Source organism: Drosophila miranda, chromosome XL, assembly GCF_003369915.1.
Source record: "Drosophila miranda strain MSH22 chromosome XL, D.miranda_PacBio2.1, whole genome shotgun sequence".
Taxonomy (NCBI): domain Eukaryota; kingdom Metazoa; phylum Arthropoda; class Insecta; order Diptera; family Drosophilidae; genus Drosophila; species Drosophila miranda.
This window is the reverse complement of record NC_046673.1, coordinates 24867439-24892654: the sequence shown is the minus strand read 5'-3', so window position 1 is coordinate 24892654 and position 25216 is coordinate 24867439. Positions and strand designations below refer to the sequence as shown.

The 25216-nt window shown below is 50.7% G+C and overlaps 2 protein-coding genes and 2 non-coding genes across 4 annotated transcripts in view; 3 read left to right on the top strand and 1 right to left on the bottom strand.

Moving 5' to 3' along the window:
- Positions 1-24996, top strand: part of LOC108159813 — a 56079-nt gene extending 31083 nt beyond the window's left edge. The window contains 3 exon segments of the mRNA XM_017293387.2: positions 18525-18997; positions 19080-19205; positions 22599-24996. Coding sequence (XP_017148876.1) covers positions 18525-18997; positions 19080-19205; positions 22599-23355 — 1356 coding nt within the window. The 3' untranslated portion in view covers positions 23356-24996.
- On the top strand, positions 7680-9642 carry LOC108159822 (cell division cycle protein 20 homolog). Its single transcript, XM_033386798.1, has one exon. It carries the CDS (start codon positions 7995-7997, stop codon positions 9486-9488), a length of 1494 nt encoding a protein of 497 aa, XP_033242689.1. The 5' UTR covers positions 7680-7994; the 3' UTR covers positions 9489-9642.
- On the bottom strand, positions 17457-17528 carry Trnat-cgu. Its single transcript has one exon. It is a non-coding gene; the product is annotated as a tRNA-Thr (tRNA).
- Trnap-cgg lies at positions 17787-17858 on the top strand. Its single transcript has one exon. It is a non-coding gene; the product is annotated as a tRNA-Pro (tRNA).
- Positions 24997-25216: the final 220 nt, after the last annotated feature.

The window sequence follows — 25216 nt, the reverse complement described above, 5'->3', positions numbered from 1 at the left end:
TGCTCGGCTCGGCAGGGAGGGATGGCTTTTCCTGCTTTTCATAGTTTCCCCCCCCCCCCCCCCCAATACTCGTATCACCCCGCTGGAAAAGTCCATAAATATTTCAAGTTCATGCTCGAGAATACGCTTAGTCGCGAAGGCGAGAGGTGACGCCTCCCTGCCTCCCTGCCTCCCTGTCGGCCTTGCAACCTGCTGATTGTCAAGCCTGAAACTGCAATTACTGCTGTGGCGCGGACTGTACTGCTGAACTGCTGTGCAGCAACCCTTTTTCCTTAAGCGGCAGCAGCACGCAACGCCACACGATTATATATTACATACATACACGACTGACTCTCGCGGGGCATGCAACATCGGGGCGATACATAACTGTGCACATGATAATGTCATAAAATTAAATGGCCACACTTGTTCCTGCCTCTGCTGCATGCCACACTGCCGCTGCTGCTTTAATTAGAGTTTTTCCAGGGAGCACAAAGGAAAGGCAAGGAAAGGAAAGGAGCTCCTTCTTTGGCCGACAAGGAGCCAGGGCTACGGCTATAAATATTATAATTATCAAAAAGTGCAGCCAGCAATGTGCCTGCCCCTCTGCCTCGCTTCTGCCGCGCTTCTGCCTCCTTCTGCCTCCTTCTGCGACGAACGTCGACGAGCAATCGTAATTGAGTTAATTAACACGCCACAAAACGTGGCAGGCGATGCGAGTGGGGTGGGGTGTGCTGTGCTGTGCTGTAGTGTGCTGTGGTGGGGGGAAGAAAGGGGCCAAAGCAGCAGGCATTTAATTGCTTGTACAAAATAATAACAGCAACAGCAACATGGAGAGGCAGTTGCAAACGCAAGAGCAGCAGCAGCAGCAGCAGCAGCAGCAACATGTTGCCTGCGGCATTGGTTAACTGCGTCGCAAGAAGATCAAGGCAAGGAGAGGGAAGGAGCCCTCACTAATGAGGGGGGGGGGGGCGGGGGGGGGGGGGAGTAAGTCGAAGGAGCGAGAAGGATGATGAACCAGATGTGGTGGAGATTCGCTGTTAATCGACTGCAATCGATTCAGTATATGCCTTGCTATCGTTAATCGATTATTATTTAGACCAAGATAGAGGTCTTGTCTTTTTGCTATCACTTGATCGGTTGTTCATCAATCGATCAGAGATCGATCTGCCTCGTTTTTGCTTCACTTATCGAACAGTTATCAGCTATCGAACAACAAGTATCGGCTACTAGCTATCACTTCTCGATTGCCGGCTATCGGTTGCCATTAGGCATTTTTTTTCGATTATTGCAAGTAGCCATCGGTTCTCGATTTCGGCTTTTGACTATTGGTTATAGGTTATCGGTTATCGATTACGATCAAAAGCTATTGGGCTATTCGCGGTTGAATCATTGGATGGCAATCAGCTTTGCATTAGGATCTGAACTTTCTCCTGTCATGGGGCATAGGGCATGGGACTGGTGGGGCTAGTGGGGCTGGTGGGGCTGGTGGGGCTGGTGCTGGTGCACACTGACACAAGGCTGCAACAGCAGCCTCAGGAGAAGAAGCAACTGCCCCAACAACTTGCAACAACAACAACAACAACAACAACAGCGACGACGACGACGACGGCGACGACGACATCATTAAAAGTCCAAAAGCAAAACAATTATGGAACTCATTGAAGCCAATTATTAGTAAAAACAGCAGCGACAGCAGCAGCAGCAGCAGGAGTGGGGCATGCAACAAGTGGCTGGTTGCCGATGAAGAGAAGAGCAAACAAGCGGCAACAAAAGGGGGAGCACACAAAAACTGAAAGTCCCCTTTAGCTGAACCTCCCGGAGTGTGTGCTGCCACACTGCCACAGCCAATGGTGGTGGCAAAGGAAGAGGTAGGGGCAGAGGCAGAGGCAGAGGCAGGCTGCGACTACTGTGTGGCAGTACAGTAGCAAAAACACAACAAAAGACATGTGGCAAAAAGGGCAAACAGTAGCAGTAAGAGGCAATGGCAAGCGGCAAGCGGCAGGAGGCAGGAGGCAAGAGGCAGCAACAACAAACATTGTTAATGAAGCTGCCAAGGAATGCAGACGCTGAAGACTGAAGACGTTGCAAAGACGAAGACGTTGCAAAGACGAAGACGCAGATGAAGACGAAGACGAAGATGAAGCGAAAGAGGAACTGGGGCGTGTTGAGAGGAGGGGAGTGCGCGCCACTTCACACATAAATGGGAGCAACATGTTGCCGGTTGTCAGAGACCGAGCCACGGGCACAGGCACAGGCACAGGCACAGGCACAGGCTCATGCAACATGCTGAGTGGCGTGCCTCGCCGCTTTGCCGCTTGCAACAATTAAGTTCCATAAACTCCACATAAAAGGCAGGCATCGGGCAGCAGCAGCAGTGGAGAGTCGGCGCTGGAGTCGTCGTTGGAGTCGGGACTCCATGTGGCAGTTGCAGTTGCAGTTGCACGGACAGAAGAGATCACGGCCGCGCGTCGATGCCTCCTTAATAATGTCATAAAAATTAGAACGGCGTATTAATTGGCAGCGCCGCAGCAGAGGAGAAGCAGCAGCAACATGTGGCACTGCCACTGTGTGTGGGAGCCGCAACATGTTGCCTAGCCGCCGCTGTTGTTGCCTTTTGGCATTTTTTTTGCTGCCGCCGCACGGTTCGACTGCAATTTTGCGCAAATAAAATAAATTGGCAGCCAATTAAGCGAAACGTTGCTGTTGCTGCTGTGGCACTGTGGCAGGAACGTGGACTGCGACTGCGACTGCGACTACTACTGGGACTGCTACTGGGACTGGGACTGGTTGCCGTGCCATACATATCGCAGAACAAAAGCATAAAGGTAGCAAATTCAATGCGAAGATGGAGCCCAAAAGAGAGAGAGAGAGAGAGGAAGATAGGGAGAGACTAGCGGAAGCTGGGAGAAAAAATCAAATTTAATTAACGAAAATGATGAGCCACAGTGGGATAGAGCAGGAGATAGGGGACAGGGGACAGGGGACAGGGGACAGGGGACAGGGGACAGGGGACAGGGGATAGGAGAGGGAGCGAGTGAGAGGGAGACTCCCTTGGAATGCCCTTGGAATAGATTTGGATTGGTGGATTGGAGAGCTCTCTCTTGGTGTCACTTCCCAAGAATGAAGGACAGATTCCGGCAGATCCAGGAGGCTTCCCACATTTCGGGGCCTAGCATGTATGGGAACTAGGGAAACCCATGTGGAGTGGAGGAGGTCATCTGTGTGTGGAATGAATGGTGGAATGGGAGCATACTCCAGATGTGCCAGGGATATTCCCGTTATGACACTACAGGGTATACTCTGCAGGCGACTTCATAGGCGGCTGTGCCGTCTATTCTTAGCCTCTCATTTGGTCACTCAGTGGATTCGTTTGGAACTCATTGAATCATTCATTCATTCATTAATTCGTTTAGTTTGTTAGCCAATTACATCGACAAAATCTTATATGATCGTGCAAATTGTATTTCTATTGCCAATTATTTTATTTATTTCGCTTTTGTTGATGTTTTTTTCTGTTTTCTTTGCCGTCCGTTAATTGAATTTCCCAGTGAATGCCGCGCGCCAGGCGACGGTTAAATGTTGTGAGAGTCGTCGATTCTGTTGTGATAACCGGACGATCATGGCGATCATGACGATCATGATGAGGTCTGAGGGGGCATGCCTCCTTTCCGAACTGTTCGAGGGTTCACTGGAGGAGGACGTAATCCTGCCCTGATCCGCCCCTGCAGTAGTGTGTTCCTTGAGTCGTTTATACCCCACTCCGAACAGCAACAAAACGTCGTGACATGTGGAGATCTCCCGGTCTGTGCCCATGCCCCGCTCTCTCTCTCTCTCTCTCTCTCTCTCTCTGCTCCCCCATTCTCCTTCCGTGGCTGCTCTTTGCTGCATTTGAATGTTAATTCCATAAAAATGATATTAAATTAATTGTCATTTTGTTGTCGTTTCTGCCGTTTTGTTGATTGTTTTACGATCTGTTCCGCCCGCCTGCCCCCCGGCCCCTGCTCGATGCTCGAGGCTGGAGGCTCGACGGCGAATCGCGTTTGTTCAATCATTAATTATCCAACAATCAACAATCTATACACTTAATTTGTATTCAATGCAATTAAAGCGCCGATTGCCCGACAATTTTGCTTAGATTTTTATTTCAAGTGTTGTCGTTGTCGCTGTCGTTGTTGTTGTCGCTTGTTGTTGTTGTCGCTGTTCGTTTCTGTCAATTAGCGTTTAATTTCGTTGGGACAAATATGTTTATGCTGCGATCGAGAGGGGGAGGGAACGAGCATAACATATCTCTGTTAGCAGAACATCGCGAGGAAGCACCCGGACTCGACTCGAAATGAGATCTCTGTTGAGGGCAGTCCTCAGGAGCGCGGGACAAGGGAGGAGTGCAAAAGGGACTGCTCGCTCGAGAGCGAACAAAACAAAAACAAATTGCACGGCTGTGTGCGTGTTCCACTGTCGCAGAGAGAGCTCTGCACATAACATGTGTCACCACTGTTACTGCTACGCGGGACTGCTGATGCGTTAACAGAGCCCTGGCCTGCTGTTACTTTTACAGAGCGCTCGCATTTACAGAAGACTGTAATTACAGCTGCTGTGTCGCTGCTGTGGCGCTGCTGTGGCGCTGCTGTGGCGCTGCTGTGGCGCTGTTGTTGGGATATTTTTCATGCTCAAATAAACAATATTCAAATTTCGATTAAACGTCATTGCAAATAATTGCAAAATTAAATTAACAGCCGCGCAATGGCGGCATAAAACATACAAACACAGACACACAGCGGTGGCAGGAGAAACAGAGGGGCAGACGGACAGATGGACCGTCGGACCGTCGGACATATGCACAGCAATTCGTGTGCATATGATAATTAAAAACAACAATAAAGCACGAGGGGAGAGAGGGAGAGCGGGAGAGAAGACGCGGGGCACATGGGGAATGCAAAGCACAAAAAATGCGGAAAGAAATGCAAACCGAATTTGAATAAAAAACGAAAAAAAAGAGCCGATAGAGAGGCAAAAGGAGAACACCGATTAAGAGAGAGAGAGGGAGAGAGAGAGAGAGAGTAAACCCCGGCGTAAACACAGTCGATTGCACTTGAGTAATTTCATATAAAACATAACCAAGCAGAAAGGATATTAATAAACCGACGATAAACCCCGCTCTCGCTCTCCCCCCCCACTCTATGCGCAATGCAGGGGCGTCCCCGCGAATATTTAACGGCGAGAGCGAAAATCGCCCCAAAGGGGGATTGCGACGCCTCTGCCCTGTACACAAAGCCAAGTGCCTGACATTGGCAGCAGTTGTTGCTGTTGCAGCATTGGGCGCCGCTGCCGCTGCTGCTGCCGCTGCTGCTGCCACTGCCGCGGCCACTGCTGCTGCCTGCTGCCTGCTGCCCCATCAAGTAAATCAGTGTCCAATGTGTAAATAATTTCCATTTGAATGAGCAATTGTGCATTTTTAACCCATCCATACATCCCATACACACACACACACACACATGCACATGCACACGCACACAGATGCACCATACGAGAGGGGGCACAGCAGATGCACAGATGCACAGATGCACAGATGCACACACCATCCACATCCACATCCACATGCTATTCATCTGCAGACATCGGCATAGCCGTAGCCATCGTAGCCATCCGTTGGAACGTTGCACGTTTAAAATCACATGAAATTTTATTAAAATGAAGTAAATATGGTGTAAACGTGCTGATAAAACGGTTCGTGCTCAGCTGTGCAGAAGGAGAAGGTGGAAAGAAGGTGCGGGACCGGGCACGGGGACCGACCCCCTCGTGGCCCGCACAGAGAAGGAGAGGGATGCACATCATGCACCCTCTGCCTATCGAAACAGAGATGATAGTCATGCCTGTGTTATCGATACCCGTTCGATACCTGCTCTCGGAGTCATCTTTGAGTATCTGCACTTTCACAGGGGCTGCAACATGCTTACGCCATGCCCCTCGTGGAATGGTATTGCCCAACAAAATTGATAATTCATCGATTACCCACCGACTGGCAGTCTCTGAAAAGTGCAGCACATACAAAAGTCGACCACCAGAGACCAGGGAAGCAAATCGTTTTATGAGGCGGCACTGCATAAAATCGCTTATGTAAATATGTCTTTTCCTTTTCCCCTCCCTCTCTCTCATGCTCTCTCTCTTTCCACCGATTAACGCTTAAATTGCAGTGCACTGCTCTCTCTCTCTCTCTCTCTCTCTCTCCTCCTCTTTCCCTGTCGCGTAGTGGCCAGTGGCCAGTGGACGATGCGATGTGCTCTGTTATTAATGACATTGCAAAATGTTAAGAGACGTTTGTGGGATGTGGAGGATGCCACTGATGCCGCCACTCAGAGGATGATGATGATGCTGCTGCTGCTCCTCCTGCTCCTCCTGCCAGTTAACCTTTATTTAATGTGTCTGTAATTTTCGATTCGATTCGTAAATGTAATTAACTGTAATACTGCTCCCTCCCCTTCCCTTTATCGAGTTTTCCGCCTTGGGTTTGTGTGAGAGTGTGCCTGTGGTCAAGTGGGAGAAGCAGAAGGAGAGCGAGCGGAAGAGTGGGCTGGGGCGCACAAGGCGGACTCCTCTTTTTATCTACGTCTTCAAACAAACACAAATTAAATCATCAATTATTATCATCACTCTTGTATGACACACATCTGTACATGTGTATGTATAACCGTACATACAGTACCTACAGCAGGTACAGTACGAAGGCTGCTATTGGAGTCTCGAGAAAGTCTGGTAGCTGCTGGAACAAGCCCACATACCTTGTGTATAACCTTCTGTTGTACCGTCTTGTACGCTTGATGTCGATTAACGATAAGCGAAGCGATAAGCATCCCGCTTCGATTGGTGTACGAAAACTATCGAAAGATACGATCGTGATCCATGCTTCAGAAGATAACACAGATTACGGATAATGGATATGAGCCCGAAACAAAAAACAGCTGTTGACGGTGTGGTGTTTCAAAGCTAGCCGCAAATGCCACAACGAGTAGCCGATAGTTCTTAGAAAGTTGAGGAAAACCAACCTGCATATACGAACTGTGGGTCAGGTCCCACATCTAATAGGATCTTTTTGGCCTCGAAAGAGGCTGATGAAGTCTTGCCTAGCGATATGTACATCCTTCTGGGTGCGAGAATAGGTCTAAAAGCGTTGAGGGTATTCAAAATGGGTATTCATCGTATTGGAGAATGTTTGGTAAAGTCAATAGAACCATTTTCAAGCAACAACAAAGTTGGTTCTTTTCATTGTTGGGACAGAAACTCAAATAGCAGTATACGTTCCACGTACCACTGTACACATACAGATACAGATACAGATACTCGTATTCATCGTTCATCGTTCACTTCTTTCTGTATTGAATGTACAGGTGTATGAATGGCAGCGACACACTCGCGGAGTGTAGATCAAACAACAATTGACACAGTTCTCCAACAACAACAATTAAAGTGGGAGCAACAATGGAACCAGCAGTGTCTCCCTTTCTCCTTCTTTCTCTCACTTTTCGTTGTTTGTGCGTGCTTTTCTGTCGATTAATTAATGAAAGAATGAAGACAAAAGGGCAATCGTCTTAGTAATGCTGCGACGGGTTATCGAGTAGCGGTAATCAATCACTCAAACAGGTGCCTGTATTGGCCTGTAGAATAACTACTTATCGATTATTTATCGATAGCTTAAATATTAATGAAAACTCATAATCGTCTGGAGAACTAGTGTCAAAGAAAATCGGACTGCGTGCCGATTTCTCCGAACGATTCTCAGATGAGTACTAAATCTGAATCGGAGTTCTCGTGTTCCTAGATCTGCCTGCCATGGATGTGCTTTGCGAGTATCCGAGTACCTACTTTTTATCAGTCAGTAAACGTATAGCTTTAACATTCATAGACATTCAGTCGGCATTTTACTGTGATCAGAATCCTTGACTGAAACTGCTTGTCGACCCAACGACTGCCCCCAATTGCCGTTCAATTTTGTGAGCGATTTGCAAAAGGCCTTGATCATGGACGCCGACGGCGAGACACCCGGTCCCTCCCTGCGCTGGAAGAAGAAGCTGGAGGCGGCCCTGCAGGGCAGCGGCGGGAGTACGACGCGCTCGGACCTGTCCATCCCACACAATGGCAGCTACTCCGGCCTCCAGGCGGCCCCCACCAAGACCCCCGGCAAGAGCAGCGGGAGCGCTCGGAAGAGCAAGAAGTCGACGAAGACGCCAGACGGTGGCGATCGCTTTATACCGAATCGCACGGCCACCAACTTTGAGCTGGCTCACTTTCTGATGAACCAAGAGTCGGGCGACAAATCTGATGAGAACAGCAAGGGAAGCAGCAAAAAGGCAACGCTACAGAAGCTCATCTCGCAGGTGGCCCAAGTGCCCGACAGCAGCAAGGCTCGCCGCGTCTTGTGCTACCAGAACAGGGCGGCAGCCGGCGCAGACCAACTCCACGCGAATCCTCCGAGCTCCAAATCGATCCAGTGCGGCTCTCGCTACATACAAACCACTCCGGAACTCATCCTGGATGCGCCACTCTTCATCAACGACTTCTACCTGAATTTGTTGGACTGGAGTGGCGACAACATTGTGGCCATTGGCCTGGGCCACTTTGTGTACTTGTGGTACGCAGCCGGCGGCGCCGTGAAGAGGCTGACCGCATTTGCGATGGGCGACTACGCTAGCTCGGTCGCCTGGTCACAGGAGGGCCAGATCTTGGCCATTGGCCACAGCAGCGGCGTGGTTGAGCTCTGGGACTGCTCGGTGGAGAGGCGTCTGCGCGTCATGCGCGGACACAGGGATCGCGTCGGCTGCTTGGCCTGGAACTCCTTCCTGGTTTCATCTGGCAGCCGCGATGGAACCATTATCCATCACGATGTGCGCTCGCGGGACCACAAGATCTCCTCCTTGGCCGGCCATTCGCAAGGGGTATGCGGGCTGAAGTGGTCAACGGATTTCAAGTACCTGGCCAGCGGCGGCAACGACAACCTGGTGAATGTCTGGTCGCTGGCCGGCAGCGGCGTGGGCACGGCCACCGAGGCCCTCCACAAGTTCAGCGAGCACCAGGGGGCCGTGCGCGCCCTGGCGTGGTGCCCCTGGCAGGCCAGTACTCTGGCAACTGGCGGCGGCACTGCCGATCGCTGCATCAAGCTCTGGAGCGTCAGCGATGGCTCGCTGATCAAGTCGTTCGATTCGAAGTCGCAGGTCTGCGCCCTGCTCTTCTCCGGACACTACAAGGAGCTGATCTCGGCCCACGGCTTTGCCGATAACCAGTTGACCATCTGGAAGTATCCCATGATGGCGAAGCAGGCTGATCTGACGGGACACTCGGCGCCGGTCCTGCAAATGGCCATGTCCCCCGACGGCAGAACTGTGATCAGTGCCGGTGCGGATGAGACAGTGCGCTTTTGGCCCTGCTTTGCCCCGGACCCACTGGCAGCCAAGAAGCCCTCGGACAGTGGCAGCTGCAGGGCCAAGCAAAGCCTCTTCGGGCAGAGCATTCGCTAGAGCTGCACGTTGTCCAGCACTAGCCAACACCGTTATATCATTGTAGTAGTTCCCTTCTTGTTTGCGATTTGAGTTAATAGTTACAATATTTGTCCTATGTTCCAGGACTAGAAATTTGTTTATGTTAAATTCAATTAAATTCAATTAAATGCGTTACTTTACTGCCTGTTTGCTGTGCACCAAGCGACGACACTAGATGGATGCTAGAAGATACTAGAAGATACTAGAAGATACTAGATACTTTATTCAGTTTAAGTTTGAAGTTTAAGGAGATCTCTGCTCGTTCCTTCTCTGTCTGTCTCAATGAAGACGTTGAGACAGACAGACGGACGGACAGAAAGGTGGACAGACAGCTGCTAACGATCGGCATGGCGACATTCTTAATGCTCGCGCTTTCGATCGATGATCGCTTGCAACTGTGGAAACTACAGAATACAAGTAATCTGCAAATAAAACAAATAACTCGACTGCCAATCGACGGATTCGTGGACTTGCTGCACTCCGCATTCGCCTATTTTGCGCTAATTAATGTGTTTTCCACAAAATTTGCAATTTGCGCGCAAATAGAAATTGCTTCGACCGCCGACCGTCGACCGCCGACCGCCAGATCGGATCGGATCAGATCGGAATCGGAATCAGACTTGAATCGAATCGTATTGGAATGGAATGGAACTGGAAAGAGAGAAGAGAGAAACGAGTTGTGGCTGTGAAAGACGGAAGAGTGGCGAGGGGCGAGGGGCGAGGGGCGAGGGGCGAGGGGCGAGGGGGAGGGTCCGGGGGCACAACGGGAGTACGGCCGGACGCACAATTAATTAAGTTGACGTTGACGTTGTTCAACGCTGCTGGTGCTGTGCCCCATTGCAATCGTCTAAGAATCAATGTAATTAATGGATGTGGAGGCCAATGTGGAGTCCATGGAGTCCGTTGAGTGCAGCAAGAGCAGCAAGACAGCAGGTGCTGATCGTGATGCTGCCTTGAAGAGCATTTCCTTTTGGTATCATTTATGATTAGGTGGCATGCCGGCAGTTAACTCAGTCGAATGGAGTCGACTCCAGTCAATGCAATGCGATGCGATGCGAGTGGAGTTGGAGTTGGAGTCCCAGGCAACAGGCAGCAGCCAACAGGCAACAGCCAACAGGCTGCAGAAAGAGCCAACGATGCAGCCATCGTTTAATTACAACCGCCACGCATTTGGAGCCAACTCCATAGAGCAGTGGCAGCCGAAGCCAAAGCCAAAGCAGCAGCAGCAGCATCCGTTACCATTATGGCCAAGTTAATTGAACGTAATTGCCAGCCACTTGAGAGACGAGACGGCAACGAGAGAGCCATTGCCATCGTTCAGCTCCAGCTCCAACTCCAACTCCAATTCCAATTCCGGAGTCGCAGTCTCTGAAGTCTGAAGTCCGCAGCGGAGCAGAGTGTTAAAGCCTAATTGAAACTGTCAGATGGGGATGCGAATGGGGCGATATAGGGGTGTGGTGAGGGGTGGGAGCACCCCGAAATATCGGGAGATGCGCAGCAGGCGGCTGAGGAGAAACCCCCCCCAAATCTAAAAGATCTATGGATTCGTTAAATGCCGCAATCGATTCGTAAGTTTACGGAATCAATCAGTTCTTATATCGATTACCAATCGATTACATTCGATTGCTGATCGATTAGACTATCGAAAAATACAGATTATGATTACTGTAGACTATTTATCGATCGATTCCGATTAAATACAGATCATTGACAGACGATCGATTAAATATCGAACAAGCCCCACATACGTTCCACTGCGATGCCACTGACGGCAGTTTCTCCACAAAACACAGATCTTTGACTCGCGGATTATCTTCGACTCTGCTCTGACCTGCTTGGCGGATGCTTTCACCTAATTAACGCCGCTTCATGGCTTCATGGCAGCGTGCAACGCGCCACTGCCACTGCCACTGCCACTGCCACTGCCACTGCCACTGCCACTGCCACTGCCACTGCATTTGGCATTGTGTGGCAATTAAGCTCTATTTGCGGCCGCGGCCGCGGCCGCGGCTTCGGCTGTGGCCTTAACGACTGCTGCAGTGCACTGCATTGCACCCCGAGTGGACTCTCGCCCCCTTCTCCTGTGCCTCCTCTGCGCCGTTGGAGGATCGCTGGAGAGCGTGGATCGGATATTAGCGCTCTGGGCTTTGCACATTGACGAGTGCGTGTCATCCTGTGTCCCCCTAACCCCCTGCGTTGGACGGATCGGATCCATCCTCCAGTGTTCTCTGGCAGTCCATAAAAGCGCAATTTGTCGTAATTGTTTAAGCAGAAAGAAGTAACAGCACAAAACGACAACAAAACGACACAAGGCATAAAACAACTTAATAAAAATTCCACTTCTATGTCGTACATCGTGTCGTCCCGGTCCGTCCGGCCAATCGAGTGGGGAATGGAGACTGGGAATGGGACACCGAACGGAGGGATGCCGGAATGGCAATAGGATTTGTCCATTGGATTTCTGGCTGGGATTCCATTCATCCACCCACCCACCCACACATCCAACGCACAAATCAAATACAACGGAGAGCGCGCAATGTGCCGCTGACGCGTCCCTGAACTGGCGGGGGAGGGGGTGTGCGGCATAAATCTCACTTGGAACTTTTTGTTGGGGATAAGAAGAAGTGGCAGAAGTGGCAGCAGGAGCAGCAGGAGCAGCAGGAGCAGCAGGAGCAGCAGGAGCAGCGGTGGGAGCAAGAGACCAAATAAAAATGTCTAACAAATAGATTAACAAATAACGAGAATAACTATGGGCCCGCAGCGTCCATATGTTGCCACCGTGCCACACACCATAAGCACCAATAGAAATGGCAACGACACATAACTGTAGCAGCAAAATGAGGCATAAATCACACGGCGAGAACAAAGCGGTAGAGGGAAAGGGCAGGAGTGAGGCGGGGGCAGAAGGGGAGGAAGGGGAAGAAGCCGGGTGGCAGCATTCGCTTAAGAAACAGCAAACGAAACACTCAATACCACTTGGCCTCATAACCGGAATCGGAACTGCAATCGAAAATCGAAATCGCAATCGAAAAGGAAAGCTGAAGTGGAAGCCGAAACGGAAACATAGAGAGGGAGGGGCACCACCCGAGATGTCAAAAGAGGAGTGTCGCAAGCCCCTTGGATTTGGGAAGAGGAAAAAGGGATCTTCGATATACCATAACTATCCACCTATCGCTGCTTCCCCAAAAAATACCTTTCACTCCCATTCGTTCGTATCTTCATTTTATCCGAAGAGATACATATCTTGTAGGACATGGGGATTGGGACACCATCAAGTGGTGCCCGAGCGACACCCAGACTGAGGGGCGCTGCCGCAGGACGCGCGTCGAACTAGCATAATAGAAGAGATGTCCTTCGGTATCCTTCTTGGGAGGCAAGGATAATGGAATGTTGTGTTGCCGTTTCGGTCGCCTGCGGCCTGCGGCCTGTGTGGGGCACGTCAATTGCTGTCAATGCCGGTGACCAGTCTGGGCAGCGCCTCACCCTGCTCATGCCCCACGCCGTTGCGTGTGCATTTGATTTTGATTGATATTTATGGCACTTTAAGGACATTTGTGGACGGGGCAGAGTATCCGCCGCTGCCTTCTATAATTAGCGGCAATGGAAATTTAATTGTTGCCTTCTCTCCCACTTGAAGGCTCTCCGTGGTACGAGCCGTGGCATGGGGCATGGGGCATGGGGCAAGAGCATGGGGCATGGGGTATCGTTGAGGAAACTTTTCACCGGGAAAAAAAACAAACAATACTCGGATAAAAATGAGTATAAAACACGTCCCAACCGTTACATGCTGCCACCCCAAAGGGGGGGGAGGGGCAAGGGGTGGGTGGACGGGTAACTTTTTTTCTTGTTGCGCAACATGTTTTGGGGCTCTGCCTCTTCCTCCCGTCCTCTGTCCACCTGCTGTCCAGGAGCTCCGTTTCGTGCCTGGCTTTTGGTGACCATTTTTCCTTCGTCCTTTCCTCCTTGGACGTCTCCCTGCCCCTGCCCCTGCCCCTGCCCCTGCCCCTCTCTTTGTCGTTTCTGCATTTTTATGGCATAAAAATTAAAAATGAATTTTGATTGTTTTCTTGTTTTTTTCTTTCTTTATATTTTATTTTAATTTCCCCTCTCGGTTTCCACTCGCTTTTCCATTTGGCTTTGTTTTAGTTTTCATGTCGCGTACTTGACGTTTTTTCTCCTCCTTCGGGGGTTGGGGCGGGTGCCATTGTTGCTGTTCCACGACGACTTTTGTTTCTTCGGAAGGGGAAGGGAAGGGAGAGGAGCAAGAGGAAGCCTTGCATGGCCAAAGGACATTGCGGATGGAATTGGACGCCAAGAACCAAGAGGGGGCAGCAGGAGGAGAGGGAGTGGGAGTGGGAGTGGGAGTGGGAAGGAGGGCCTTTCATAATTTCCATTTAAAGTGGTTTGAGCCCTCTTTAAGCCACACAATCCACCAAAGATCTCCCAATCGATCCAAAGGATGGTGCACAAATGGGACTCAGATGCGACGATCATCAAAGAGTGGATCCCATCTCCAAAAAAGAAGCAAGGAAGCAAGGAAGGAAGGAAGGAAGGAAGGAAGGAAAAAGATACCCCGAAAAGGAAAAGAACAAGTGGGGATCCCCCAAAGGGAATCTCTTATGGGAATCCAGGACTCGTGCATTGCCCTTCCACATGCCTGTGGCAACATGTGGCAGTGTGTGGCACTCCCCATGTGTATTTTTCTGCTGCATTCATAATTTTATTATAAATTGTTTCCTCCGATTTTCCTGCCTCCGCAGCAGCGGCTTTTCCACTGCTGCTGCGTGTGCAAATTAAATTTACATTTATTTTTCGCGACTCCGATGGAAATTTACGCAGAATGCTAGACAGGTGGCCGGTGGGGCACTCACCGACTGCCACGCACACGGCGCAGGGGGAAGGGGCGTCTCCTGTCTCTACTGCACTCTGCACGCGCTGCACGCTCAGCACGTTTATTCGCACTTAATTCGCACTTTTTGACACCTTTGACCGCTGTCCCTGCCCCTGCCCCTGCCCCTGCCCCCCTCCCTGCGTCACCCTGGATCTAGCCCCTGGTTTCTGCCTGCCGGCCTGCCGGCCTGCCTGGCCCCAAAAGTCCGAAAAGTAAATATACACAACTCTGCCACACACAAACACACACACACACAACGTGCCACATGCTTGCTGCTGTCAGCAACATAATGTTGCACAGCGCGAAAAATTATGCAAAATAAATTAATTACCAATTAAGGGTTGCAGGGGGTGCACTTTTCCACTGTGATTTAAGCCCCATCGGATACAGGGGGACAGGGGGGTCAGGCGGTCAGGGGGCCAGGCGGTTGGGGCCCGATTGGGGGTTGCAAGCGTTTGTCACATGAGAGGAGCTGCAGCCACTAATTAGTGTCATTAAATGCGCTCCACATGCCGGTCACAAGAGAACTCTTGACTTAGGAGCCAGCCCCCTGCCCTACCCCCCACCCCTGGGGGGTGGGGGTGCATAAAACATGACACAAAATTGGATTGAGCGACCAAATAAATAAACCATAAACATAACCGACGAGCGACGACCAACGACCGACCTCCGATGACCGCAGAAATCAACTTAATTTCTAAGTGGAGGCCCTGCCATGCGGCCTGCTGCCTGCTGCCTGCTGCCTGCCCCATGTGGCACACAGAGAGCCACAAACCGAAAGGTAACCAAAGTAACTTCCGTTAACTTGCGTGCAAACCTGTAATTTCCATGCCCCATGCCTCACTCCATGCCGCACTCCCTGCCACTATCCGTGGCACTGTGGCACTGACTGCGGAATTGGGGTTAAAAAGGGTTTAAGTTGCGACAAACTTGGGGTCAGGTCACATGGACATGCATATATGCATATGCATAATAATTATAGGGGGAGAAGCGGCAGGGAGAGCAGAGCGGTGGCTCGTCCGGAACGGAACGGAACGGAACGAACGGATCAGATCGTAACGAAACGCAGCCCCTTTCCTCTCCCTCTCCCTCTCCCTCTCCCTCTTCCTCTCGCTTAGGAAACTAAACTGTGAAAACGCCACAAAGAGGAGGAGGGGGCGGGGCAAGCACTGACCGGAATACGATGGTCCGTCCCGTCAGTCGTTTGTTGGCTTTTGTGCCGCACGTGAAATTTGAATATTGATTGGCTTTAATGAGTGTCGTTGGTCGCGCAATTAGTTTCGTAGAACAGGGGAAGGGAAGGGGGCACGGGGCACGGGACACGGGACACGGGGCACGAATAAAGCGGCAGGTGGAAGCGGAAATGCAGGCTTGCGAGCGGAAGAATGGGCGGAAGAATGGGTCTACAGGATTACTCCTTCAGAAAAATACGAGATGGGAATTCCATTGAAAATTGAAACTAAACTAATTAGACATCAGTGCATCACAATGGCAGTCAGTCAGTCAGTCAGTCAGTCAGTCAGTCAGTCAGTCAGTCAGTCAATCAGTCCATCAATCAATCAATCAGGCTGCCAGCGCCAGAGCGCATGCACTTGCGCGTGTGCGTATCGCGGCATTGCATCACATTCGCTGGCATTGTGTTGCATGCCTCTGCATCAGCCTCTGCATCCCCGTAAGTTGCATGCAAATTGAATAGCATTTTGGAAATGGTGGAAATGTAATGCATAAATTAATTGAGGGGCACAAAAACTATGAATCCGCAATGAGAAGAACTCTGCTGCCACTCTGCCACGGAGAGTGGTGCTAGAGGCAGGGGCGGGGCAGGGCAGGGGCAGTCATTGCTGCCATTGTTGGGGAAAATGCAATGAAAGTCCAATATCGAAGCGCCGATTCCGATTGCACTGGCGTTTAGCATTCAATTTCATTTCATTCTAAACTAAATAACAATGCGGTCCTCCTCTGAAAGGACTTGTGTGTGTGTGTGTGTGCGTGTGTGTGTGCTGCATTCTGCATGCAACGAGCATGCAACGAGCATGCAACTGCCCAAAATTGAGTTTTGATGCGCTTCCATTACTCCGGGACTCCTCCTCGACTCCTGTTATTGTTTGAAACGTCGCGTTTAATTTACATAAATTGATTTGATTGAATTTTTATGAGTCGACTGAGGGTCGACGGTCGAGGGACGGTTGGTGTGTCCACAGTGCAAGTGCAAGTGCCAGTGCCAGTGCCACATTTGGGGGCACGCACATCCCGAACGGGGAGTCGTCAGTCCACTGGCCAGCGGGCATCACTGCTGGTGGCTTCCCCTCCACCCGGGGTAGGGGTAGGTAGGGGAGGATCAGGGAAACGTCTAATTAAAGTCATTTCCAGCAGCTGCGGAGGCGAACGCTTCGGTTCCCTCCTGCTCCTCCCGCTCTCTCGCAGTACTCCTGCCTCGAGGTCACAGTTGGCGCTACATGGCGCAGGGCTTAATACGAGCCATTTGTCCCATTCCCAGGCCCCCCCTTGCCGCACACCGGAGGAGGCGGGCAATCAGCGGAGGCAGAACCCAGAACCCAGCAGCAGACAGTCGCCGCACATTGTGTCCGTCGATTGTGGTGCACGGGTGAGTGGGTGGCACATTAGGGGTTCGGGGGTACATCCGTACGTACACGGGTCGAAAAATATGCATATTTTAGGGTTTCCTCGCCGCTGCCATCCGCCACCCGCCACCCGCCACCCGCCACCGATGCAAGAAACTATTTAGTGGCAGGGGCGGTGGCAGTGGCAGTGGCAGTGGCAGCGCTCAACGCCAATTTGTCATAAATCTCGTTATTTTAAATCGTGTGTGTGTGTGTGTTTGTGTGTGTGCCCCCCAGCCCAGTCTTTGTTTGCATTGATTTGTTGCTGGTTTCGTTCGGAATGTAATGCTGTACGGGGCGTGGAGGGGGGGGACGTTATCGAGCCACAACAGCAGTAGTCTCTGGACTCGGATGGATAAAGCTATGGAAAACTGGCTAAAGAACGAAAGAAAATGAAAAAATAGGAAGAAAGTCCCATAGAGGATCATCTTCCTTTGCCTCCTGTGAGGTTTGAACTCACGACCCCTGGTTTACGAGACCAGTGCTCTACCACTGAGCTAAAGAGGCGGCTCGACAGCGGTCCGCGCGCCACTCCACAAATTCCCCTAGGGAGTGCGCGTGCGAGAGAGAGGGACAGACGGTCGGAAGAGCTGGGGGGGGCGGGGCGGGGCGGGCAGTGCAGAACTCGAGTTAGAAGCAGCGATCGATCGCCGGCGACGATTGCAGAAATTCTATAAATAGAACTCTGGAGAGAGTGCGAGAGAGTGCGAGAGCCCCGCTGAGCGAGCAGTTTTATTCGTCAAATGTGGAGGGGGGCTCCAGCGTGGCTCGTTGGTCTAGTGGTATGATTCTCGCTTCGGGTGCGAGAGGTCCCGGGTTCAACTCCCGGACGAGCCCGAGTCATTGCGTCTCTTTTTTGTCCGCCCCTACGAATCGGGAAGAGTTTAGGGGAATGAAACGGAACTGTTCATCAGGGAACACTTTTTCGTGAGCGACTATTTTCTGGGCAGCCCAAAAGTATGCACCACAAGCACCTCGCAGCATTTGGCAATGCTTCGAAACATTTCGAAAGTTGCGCAACACTCGGAAAGTCTTTCGCAATATGTTTCTCGCGCTCTGTCGCTCCTCGTCGAAGCCTCGCTTGCCCTTCGGCCGGCCTGCCCTTGATTCGATCCAGCAATCACTTGCACCTCAATCAACGCCTTTTCAATAAACTGATCGCAACATACGCTGCGAAGAAGCTCAGTAGCTCAACATACTTTTGAGCTCATTTATCTTCGGTCTTTGACATTTTTGGCGTATCGTTGGCCCTATCGTATGCAATCTAGCCTGTACCTTGAAGTGGTCTGAGCAGCATTGCCGCTGCAGCACTTGTTTGCTGTGCCGCTGGTGCCGTCTGTGGTGCCGGCAGTGGGGCCCGAGGTCGAATCCCCGGAGCGATGGTGTTCGCGGATGGCGCTAATGGAAATCTATTGGAGGGATATAGCGTCCGTGAATACTGTAGTCTGTGTTGCATGCCACGTATATGGATCCGTTCTAACCGCAGTGTTTGTCTCCTTTCAGATGATGACTATGGATATCACCAAAACAGAACCCGGACTCGTCGGGCTCTCATCGAATCAACAGCAGCAGCAGCAGCAGCAGCAGCAGCAATCCGGACAGCAGCAGCAGGCCGCCAGCATGAACAGCAACAGTGGCAACAGCGTGGGGCAGAATGCCAACAACGGTTGCAACAGCAACGGCGGCGGGGTGAACAGCGGCAACGGCAATGGCAACAATGGTGGCAACAACAACAGCAACAGCAATGTCCAGAGCATCGCCGCGGCGGCCAACAACAATAACAACAACAACAATGGGAGCCAGCTGTGCGCCGGCTGCGGCAAGCACATCCAGGACCGTTACCTGCTGCGCGCCCTGGACATGCTGTGGCACGAGGACTGCCTCAAGTGCGGCTGCTGCGACTGTCGCCTGGGCGAAGTGGGGTCCACCCTCTACACGAAGGGCAACCTAATGCTCTGCAAGCGTGATTATTTGAGGTAAGTGAGTGGCGTGGCAAGAACCGCCGACTGTGGCAGCTACAGGCACTATCATGCAACGCTATTTGTCTCCTTCTTGTAGATTATTTGGCAACACGGGCTACTGTGCCGCCTGCAGCAAGGTGATCCCCGCCTTTGAGATGGTGATGCGCGCCCGCACTAATGTCTACCATTTGGAGTGCTTTGCCTGCCAGCAGTGCAACCATCGGTGAGTGTCTCCGCCTCCGCCTCCGCCTCCGCCTCCCCCACCCCTACCGATCATCCAATCATGCAAACAACCATCCGTTCTATCAGTGTTAATGCTCCTCTCCACCATCCCAGGCCTTTCCAGGGGAGGGGGGCCCTTTCGCCACAACGAAAGGGCAAATCCCTTTTTAATCTTCGGCCAAAGTGGCACTTGGCGTCTTGCTAAGTGTATGTTAGATGTACATGCAACAAGGCCAGCAAATTGCCATCGTTTAGACGCAGGAACAAGAGGGAAGGGGTACGCCTACGACTACGACTACTACTACGACCCTTTAGTGTCGTTGATTTTCTATGAAAACCGCATAAATTTCGGAAACCCATTCGGAACCCTTTTGGGTGCCATTGAAGCCGTCGGCAGGGCCATTCCCATGCATATTATCCGTGTATTCTAAGGATATTCAAAGGATATTCTGTGGATATTTTATTGGTTCTGGCCAATTCGTGAAATGTCACTCTGGAGAGAGCTTTAAAGCGGCGCAGCCCGCCCGCACTGGTGGCACGTCTGTGGCAGGGGGGCATCGTCTCATTCGGTTCCTTCTGGTCAATATTTTTCGCTTCGTTTTCGTTTCGTTTTCGTTTCGTTTTCGTTTCGTTTCGTTTCGGGGTCTCTGCATTAATAATGAGGGTGCACATATGCCTCTGTTATGCCACCCCAAGTCTCCTGCCTCCCTGTGATTGTGCAGCAGCAAGGGGCGGAGCATTAAATATTAAAAATGCCGCCACACGGCACCACACGGCATCGCTGGCACCAACAAAAATATTGAAATAAATGTTAAAACATATTGGCATATTGTGAGAATCGTCTCCATCCGCGTGGGGGCTGCCCCCCGTCCGTGGCGCCCCGTTCTGTGTCGCTTTTGTTTTCGCATCGTCGAAAATTGACTTTAAAAATGTAACAGGAGTCGCGGTCCTGCCCGCTGCCCGCTGCCTTCCCCATCCTTGGAGTGCAACGAACCCTGATCCTGCCTCCTGCTACGCGCTACGCGCTACGTGCTACGTTCTACGTGCTTCGTGCGTCCTCTGGTCGACTCGTGGATTGATCTGCAGGAGAGATCCTTCCTTTCCCTCCTGCGTGTCCGTGTCCGCGTCCGTGTCCTCTGGCTAATCAATTTTTCACGTAAATTAATTCAATTGCCAAAAAAAACCATTGAGGCGTGTCCGCATGGCCAGCGGGTGACTTGCAACCGGGACTGTTTGTGGCAATGTGGCTGCCCGCTCCTGCTGCTGCTGTTGCTGTTGCTGTTGCTCCTGCTTCTGTTGCTGCCACATTTAAAATGCGGGCAAACAAAAAGAGTTTTTCCCGCAGTTGGATTCCTGTTGGGTTCCTGTTGCTGTTTGGGGAAATTCTGTTTGTTGCAGGATGCAATGCCGCACTGCCTCGTCCTGCCGCCGACGACCGTGAGGTTTGCATAATTTCCTGTCGTCAGCATTCGACGACTGCTCCTTCCTTCAACCTTCCGCGAAGGAAGGGAATCCAAGCCAAAGCCCAAGTCAAATCTTTCGTCGTATTTCCCTCCGTTGTTTTTCTTTTTCTGTATTTCCTGTTGACAATTTGTTGCCTCCTTTTGGTCCTGCTGCTGCTGCTGCGACTGCCCGGATGTGCGAACACACACACACACACACACACACACACACACACTCCCTGGAACCCCACGCTCCTTGGTGGACTCATGGACTCACTTATCAACTCGTCCTCGTCCTCGTCCTCATCCTCGTCCATGCCGCGTGGTCCTCCTCTCTCTCTCTCTCTCTCTGCGGCCATGTCACAGGTGCGCTGTGTCGCTCTGTGGCACAAAAAACCAAAGGCTGCCACTGCTGCATTCAGCCACCAAGAAAACAAGAAAAACTTTCCACTTTGTTGACTCGTTTTCGTTTTCGTAGATTATTTTTTGTGTTTTTGGTAGATAAACAAAGCATTTTTTTGAGGACACACACGACGGCCACTGCCATTGCCACGCCCACTCGTTCCATCAATCGATTGGGACTCCCAGCCTCCAACTTCAGCGGCAGGAGCGACCAGAAGCAGGCCAAAAAATGTTGACGTAAATCAAAAGCCAAATTTCATATCCGCTGTAAGTCCTGCTGTAAGCTGATTTCTGCCCCCGCTCCACCAGAGTCCTCTCTGCCGTCCACATGGGATGCAGGAGTCAGTGTCAGTGGCTGTCCCCCCCGCACCCCGGGGGAGAGAGACACCACCCCGTGTACTTGTCAAACTTTAAACGTTTTTTCTGTAATGCAGGGAACAGCAGGGAGGGGACGGAAGGGTGTATTCCGAATCCAAAAGAGATCGATTCCAGCTGTCTACGAATATAGGATTTGATTGAAGGAATACCCATCCACAAATCGATGGCAGTCTCAGGGATAGTATCCTCACAAATCGGAGGAGAGAGCACTAATTCCGAGGTCCAGTCCCTCCAATTTGTTGATGGACAATACGAGTGTTTTCTGCGATCATCAAAAAGCTGACGATGATTCCATTCGTAGAATGTGGAGGCATGCGATCAGGGCATTCATTCGTCTGCCTTGGGATTCCTTTCTGTTTGAATCGGGGACTCCTAGCCCCTAGCCCCGTGTTTGCCTTCTGTTTTTGGTTTGTAATGCGAGCTCTCGCTTTCTCTGTTTTCTCTGTTGATGGGAATCGGGAATGGGGACTGGGCACTGGGCACTGGGCACTGGGCGTGGTCGGTTGCCGTACAGGTGCTAACATAAATATTTTGACAAAGGGATTCATGGAGTTGGGGATTGGGGAAGTGGGGAGGTCCGAGAGGAGTTGGGGCTGGGCAGGATGGGATGCCCCGCTCGGAGCGACTTCATTTGCAGTCGGATGACTGCACTCCACTCCACACCACTCCAAGCTCCCGGAAGAGGCACCACCCCACACCTCCCCACACCATTAACTGTCGCTGACAGCAGAGCGACATTTTCAAATGCTTATCAGACTTCCTTCGTCCTGGTTCTGGGCCTTCCTCCTTCGTCCTTCGTCCTTCGTCCTTCTTCCTGATGTGTTCTGTCTCTGGCTCTTCCTGCTTCTTCGTCTGATTTGCTTTTGTTTCAATCCTGCAATACACAGTTCCTGGGGTTACCTTTCAACCACTCCACCTCTCTGCCGCTGAACCGCTGTCAATTGTCATCTTTGTCTCCGGCTCCTGGCCCTTCCTCTGGCTCCTTTTGCCTGGTACCTCCTTTTGGTTTCTCCTTGCTTAAGCGTGTGGAAAAATCGTTTCCACTTCCTGCTGCCAAACCGCACTGCCCCAAGCCGCTTTCTCCTTTCCCCAATGCTCGTTGCACCTTTGCTCTAACCTCTAACCTCTAACATCTAACCTCTAACCGCCTTTCCCCTTTGGTCTTTTTACAGATTCTGCGTGGGCGATCGGTTCTATTTGTGCGAGAACAAAATTCTCTGCGAGTACGACTACGAGGAGCGGCTGGTCTTCGCCTCGATGGCCAATCATCCGATGCTGAAGCGCCATGTCTCCTCGCTAGGCCAGGGCTCGCCCACTGGCGCCGCTGGGGCCCCGGGTGCCGCCGGCGGACTGCTCGGCGGAGGACCAGGCGTCGCCAACGGGGGTGTGGGCGTGGGCATGGTCAACGGTCCGCGCACACCCGGCGACCACAACAACAACAATGGACCCCAGACGCCCACCGGAGGCGGCTCTCCGTTTGCGGCCGCGGCAGCTGCCGCTGCTGCCGCCGCACACATGAAGAACCAGCTAGGGGCGTCCAGCTAAAATAAAGCCCTGGGCATGGGCGGAGTTGGACCAGGTGTCGTCGGAGTAGGAGTTGGATCTGGATCAGGAGTGGGAATGGGAGTGGGAGTGGGAGTGGGAGTCGGCGGAATGGGCGTTGGTGCTGGCCAGCAGCAGTTCTATGGAGTCACGGGCTTTGGTCTGCCCCACCAACAGCAGCAGCAGCAGCAGCAGCATCAGCAGCATCAGCAGCAGCAGCAGCATCAACAGCAGCAACAGCAGCAGCAGCTCATGGGCTTGGGCCTAGGAGGAGGAGCGTCTGGATCCATTGGAGCAGCAGGAGGAGGAGCAGCAGCTGGAGGAGGCGTTGGCAGCATGGGAAGCAGCTGCAAACGCTACCAAAGAAAGTTCTACAACCGCAACTGAATCGAGAAGGGTAGATCGTGGCTCGTCGCTCTTGGATCGAGAGAGAGAGAGAGAGAGAGGGAGAGGGAGAGGGAGAGAGAGCGCGAGATATGATGCCACATGATTACGGATGATGAAGTCGATATTCAATCTTCGTTTGCTTTTGACTGAGTTCAAGTTTTATAGTGTTATAGTTTTAGTTTTTGGTTAAGTTGCCACACAAATCACTTGCTGAATGTTGCACATGTTGCAGGTGCAGGTGCAGGACTAAGTTTTCATTTCCCTTTCGAATGGGCAAAAATTCGTTTCGTTTTAAGACCTGTAAATAATTTACTTGCAAGCTGTTGACTTTGGAGCGCGATAGATTTTTTTTTATTTTTATTTGTATTTGTCGAGTGTGTACCACTTCATATGGGTATACTCGTATTCGCATTCATATTCATATTCATATTCATATTCATATTCATATTGATATCGATATATGTAACAAATATATTTTAGTTTTCACGCTCGAAGCGTTGCGGTGCCAAAATAAATTCAAAGCAGTGCCAAAAAAGTCAAGAAAGAAGCATACAAATAGAGAAGCAAGAGAGGAAGAGAAGAGAGAGGAAGGCGGCCGCCGAGAGGAAGGCTCTGTCAAAAAATATATATGTGTCTCATGTCTGCCCCACCGATCGATCAGCTATCCCCGATATTTGCCCAGATTTAAGTTCCACCTCCAACCAGAAATGAGCCAGAAAGGGGGCCGCCGCTGCAGTTAGGGATTGGCAAAACTTTGATGACTTTGATGATGTGTAAATATTGAAAACATTCTCTGCACACGACTACGACTATACAATACAATATACGATACATATGTACATATGTGCATATGTACGAGAGGAGTGGAGTGGAGTGGAGTATATATATATATCTATATATATATATCTATATATATATGATTTTTGTTCGGATTCCATTTTAAGTCTGTTAGAGCAACATTGTTGATTATTATTTAAGTTTAGTTTAGTGCGAGGCTAATTATCGCGGGATACCACAGCGGAAAGCGAGACACCGGAGATGTATAGACGAGACAGGGGTAGTCGGTAGACGGTAGACGGAAGAGGGTAGTGGGTGAAAGGGTACATCTAGCCGAAACCGAAACCTAAACCTACACCCAAACTAGAGTTGATGTAAAGATATGTGTATCTATATAGTATACATATATATATATTTATATATATATATATATATAACCGATAACCAACAAGTGAAACTAGTTACATTATAAACTGTATTTATTAATCCTTTTTTTTGTGCATCCATTTAATCAATAATCAATAATCGGCTAAACGGCTATAATTAGTGCCCACTGTGTGTCGCGGGTGTCCGCGGGGGGGTGGCATTCCGGAGTTCCATTTAGGGGCCACCCCTCGGAGGACCCAACCCCAGAACTAGCAAATATACAATTTAGAGTGTAAGGAAGGATCCGTGGACCGATCTATGGATCGTGGTGCAGGAGGATAAACCAAAGTGTGTGTATAAGCAAAACAAAAAACTATTGTACTATCAATCTATCAATTTATCCATGTATCTAAATGCGTGTCAGCAGCAGCAGCTTTCGGGTAAAAGATCAGCTGATAAGCTGATCAACGATAAACAATACTACCTATCTATGATTATCGATAATGGAGATAAACTATGATAAAATGTAATTTTAAAACCCCTTTTAAAATAAGTGAAAAATTCGCCCGCTCCTGTTGTTTTTTTTTTGTTTTTTTTTTGTATCGTATTGTTTGAGTGAGGAGAGCTCGCGCCCCCTCACGATCCATCAAACAGCATAAAATTAAATCAAAAATATAATATAAATATTTAGATGTTTAAGAGACCCCCGCGCCACCCC

What these genes read in the sequence shown, in the direction of transcription:
- LOC108159822 (XM_033386798.1), top strand. Translation starts at nt 7,995, where the DNA reads ATGGACGCCGACGGCGAGACACCCGGTCCCTCCCTGCGCTGGAAGAAG.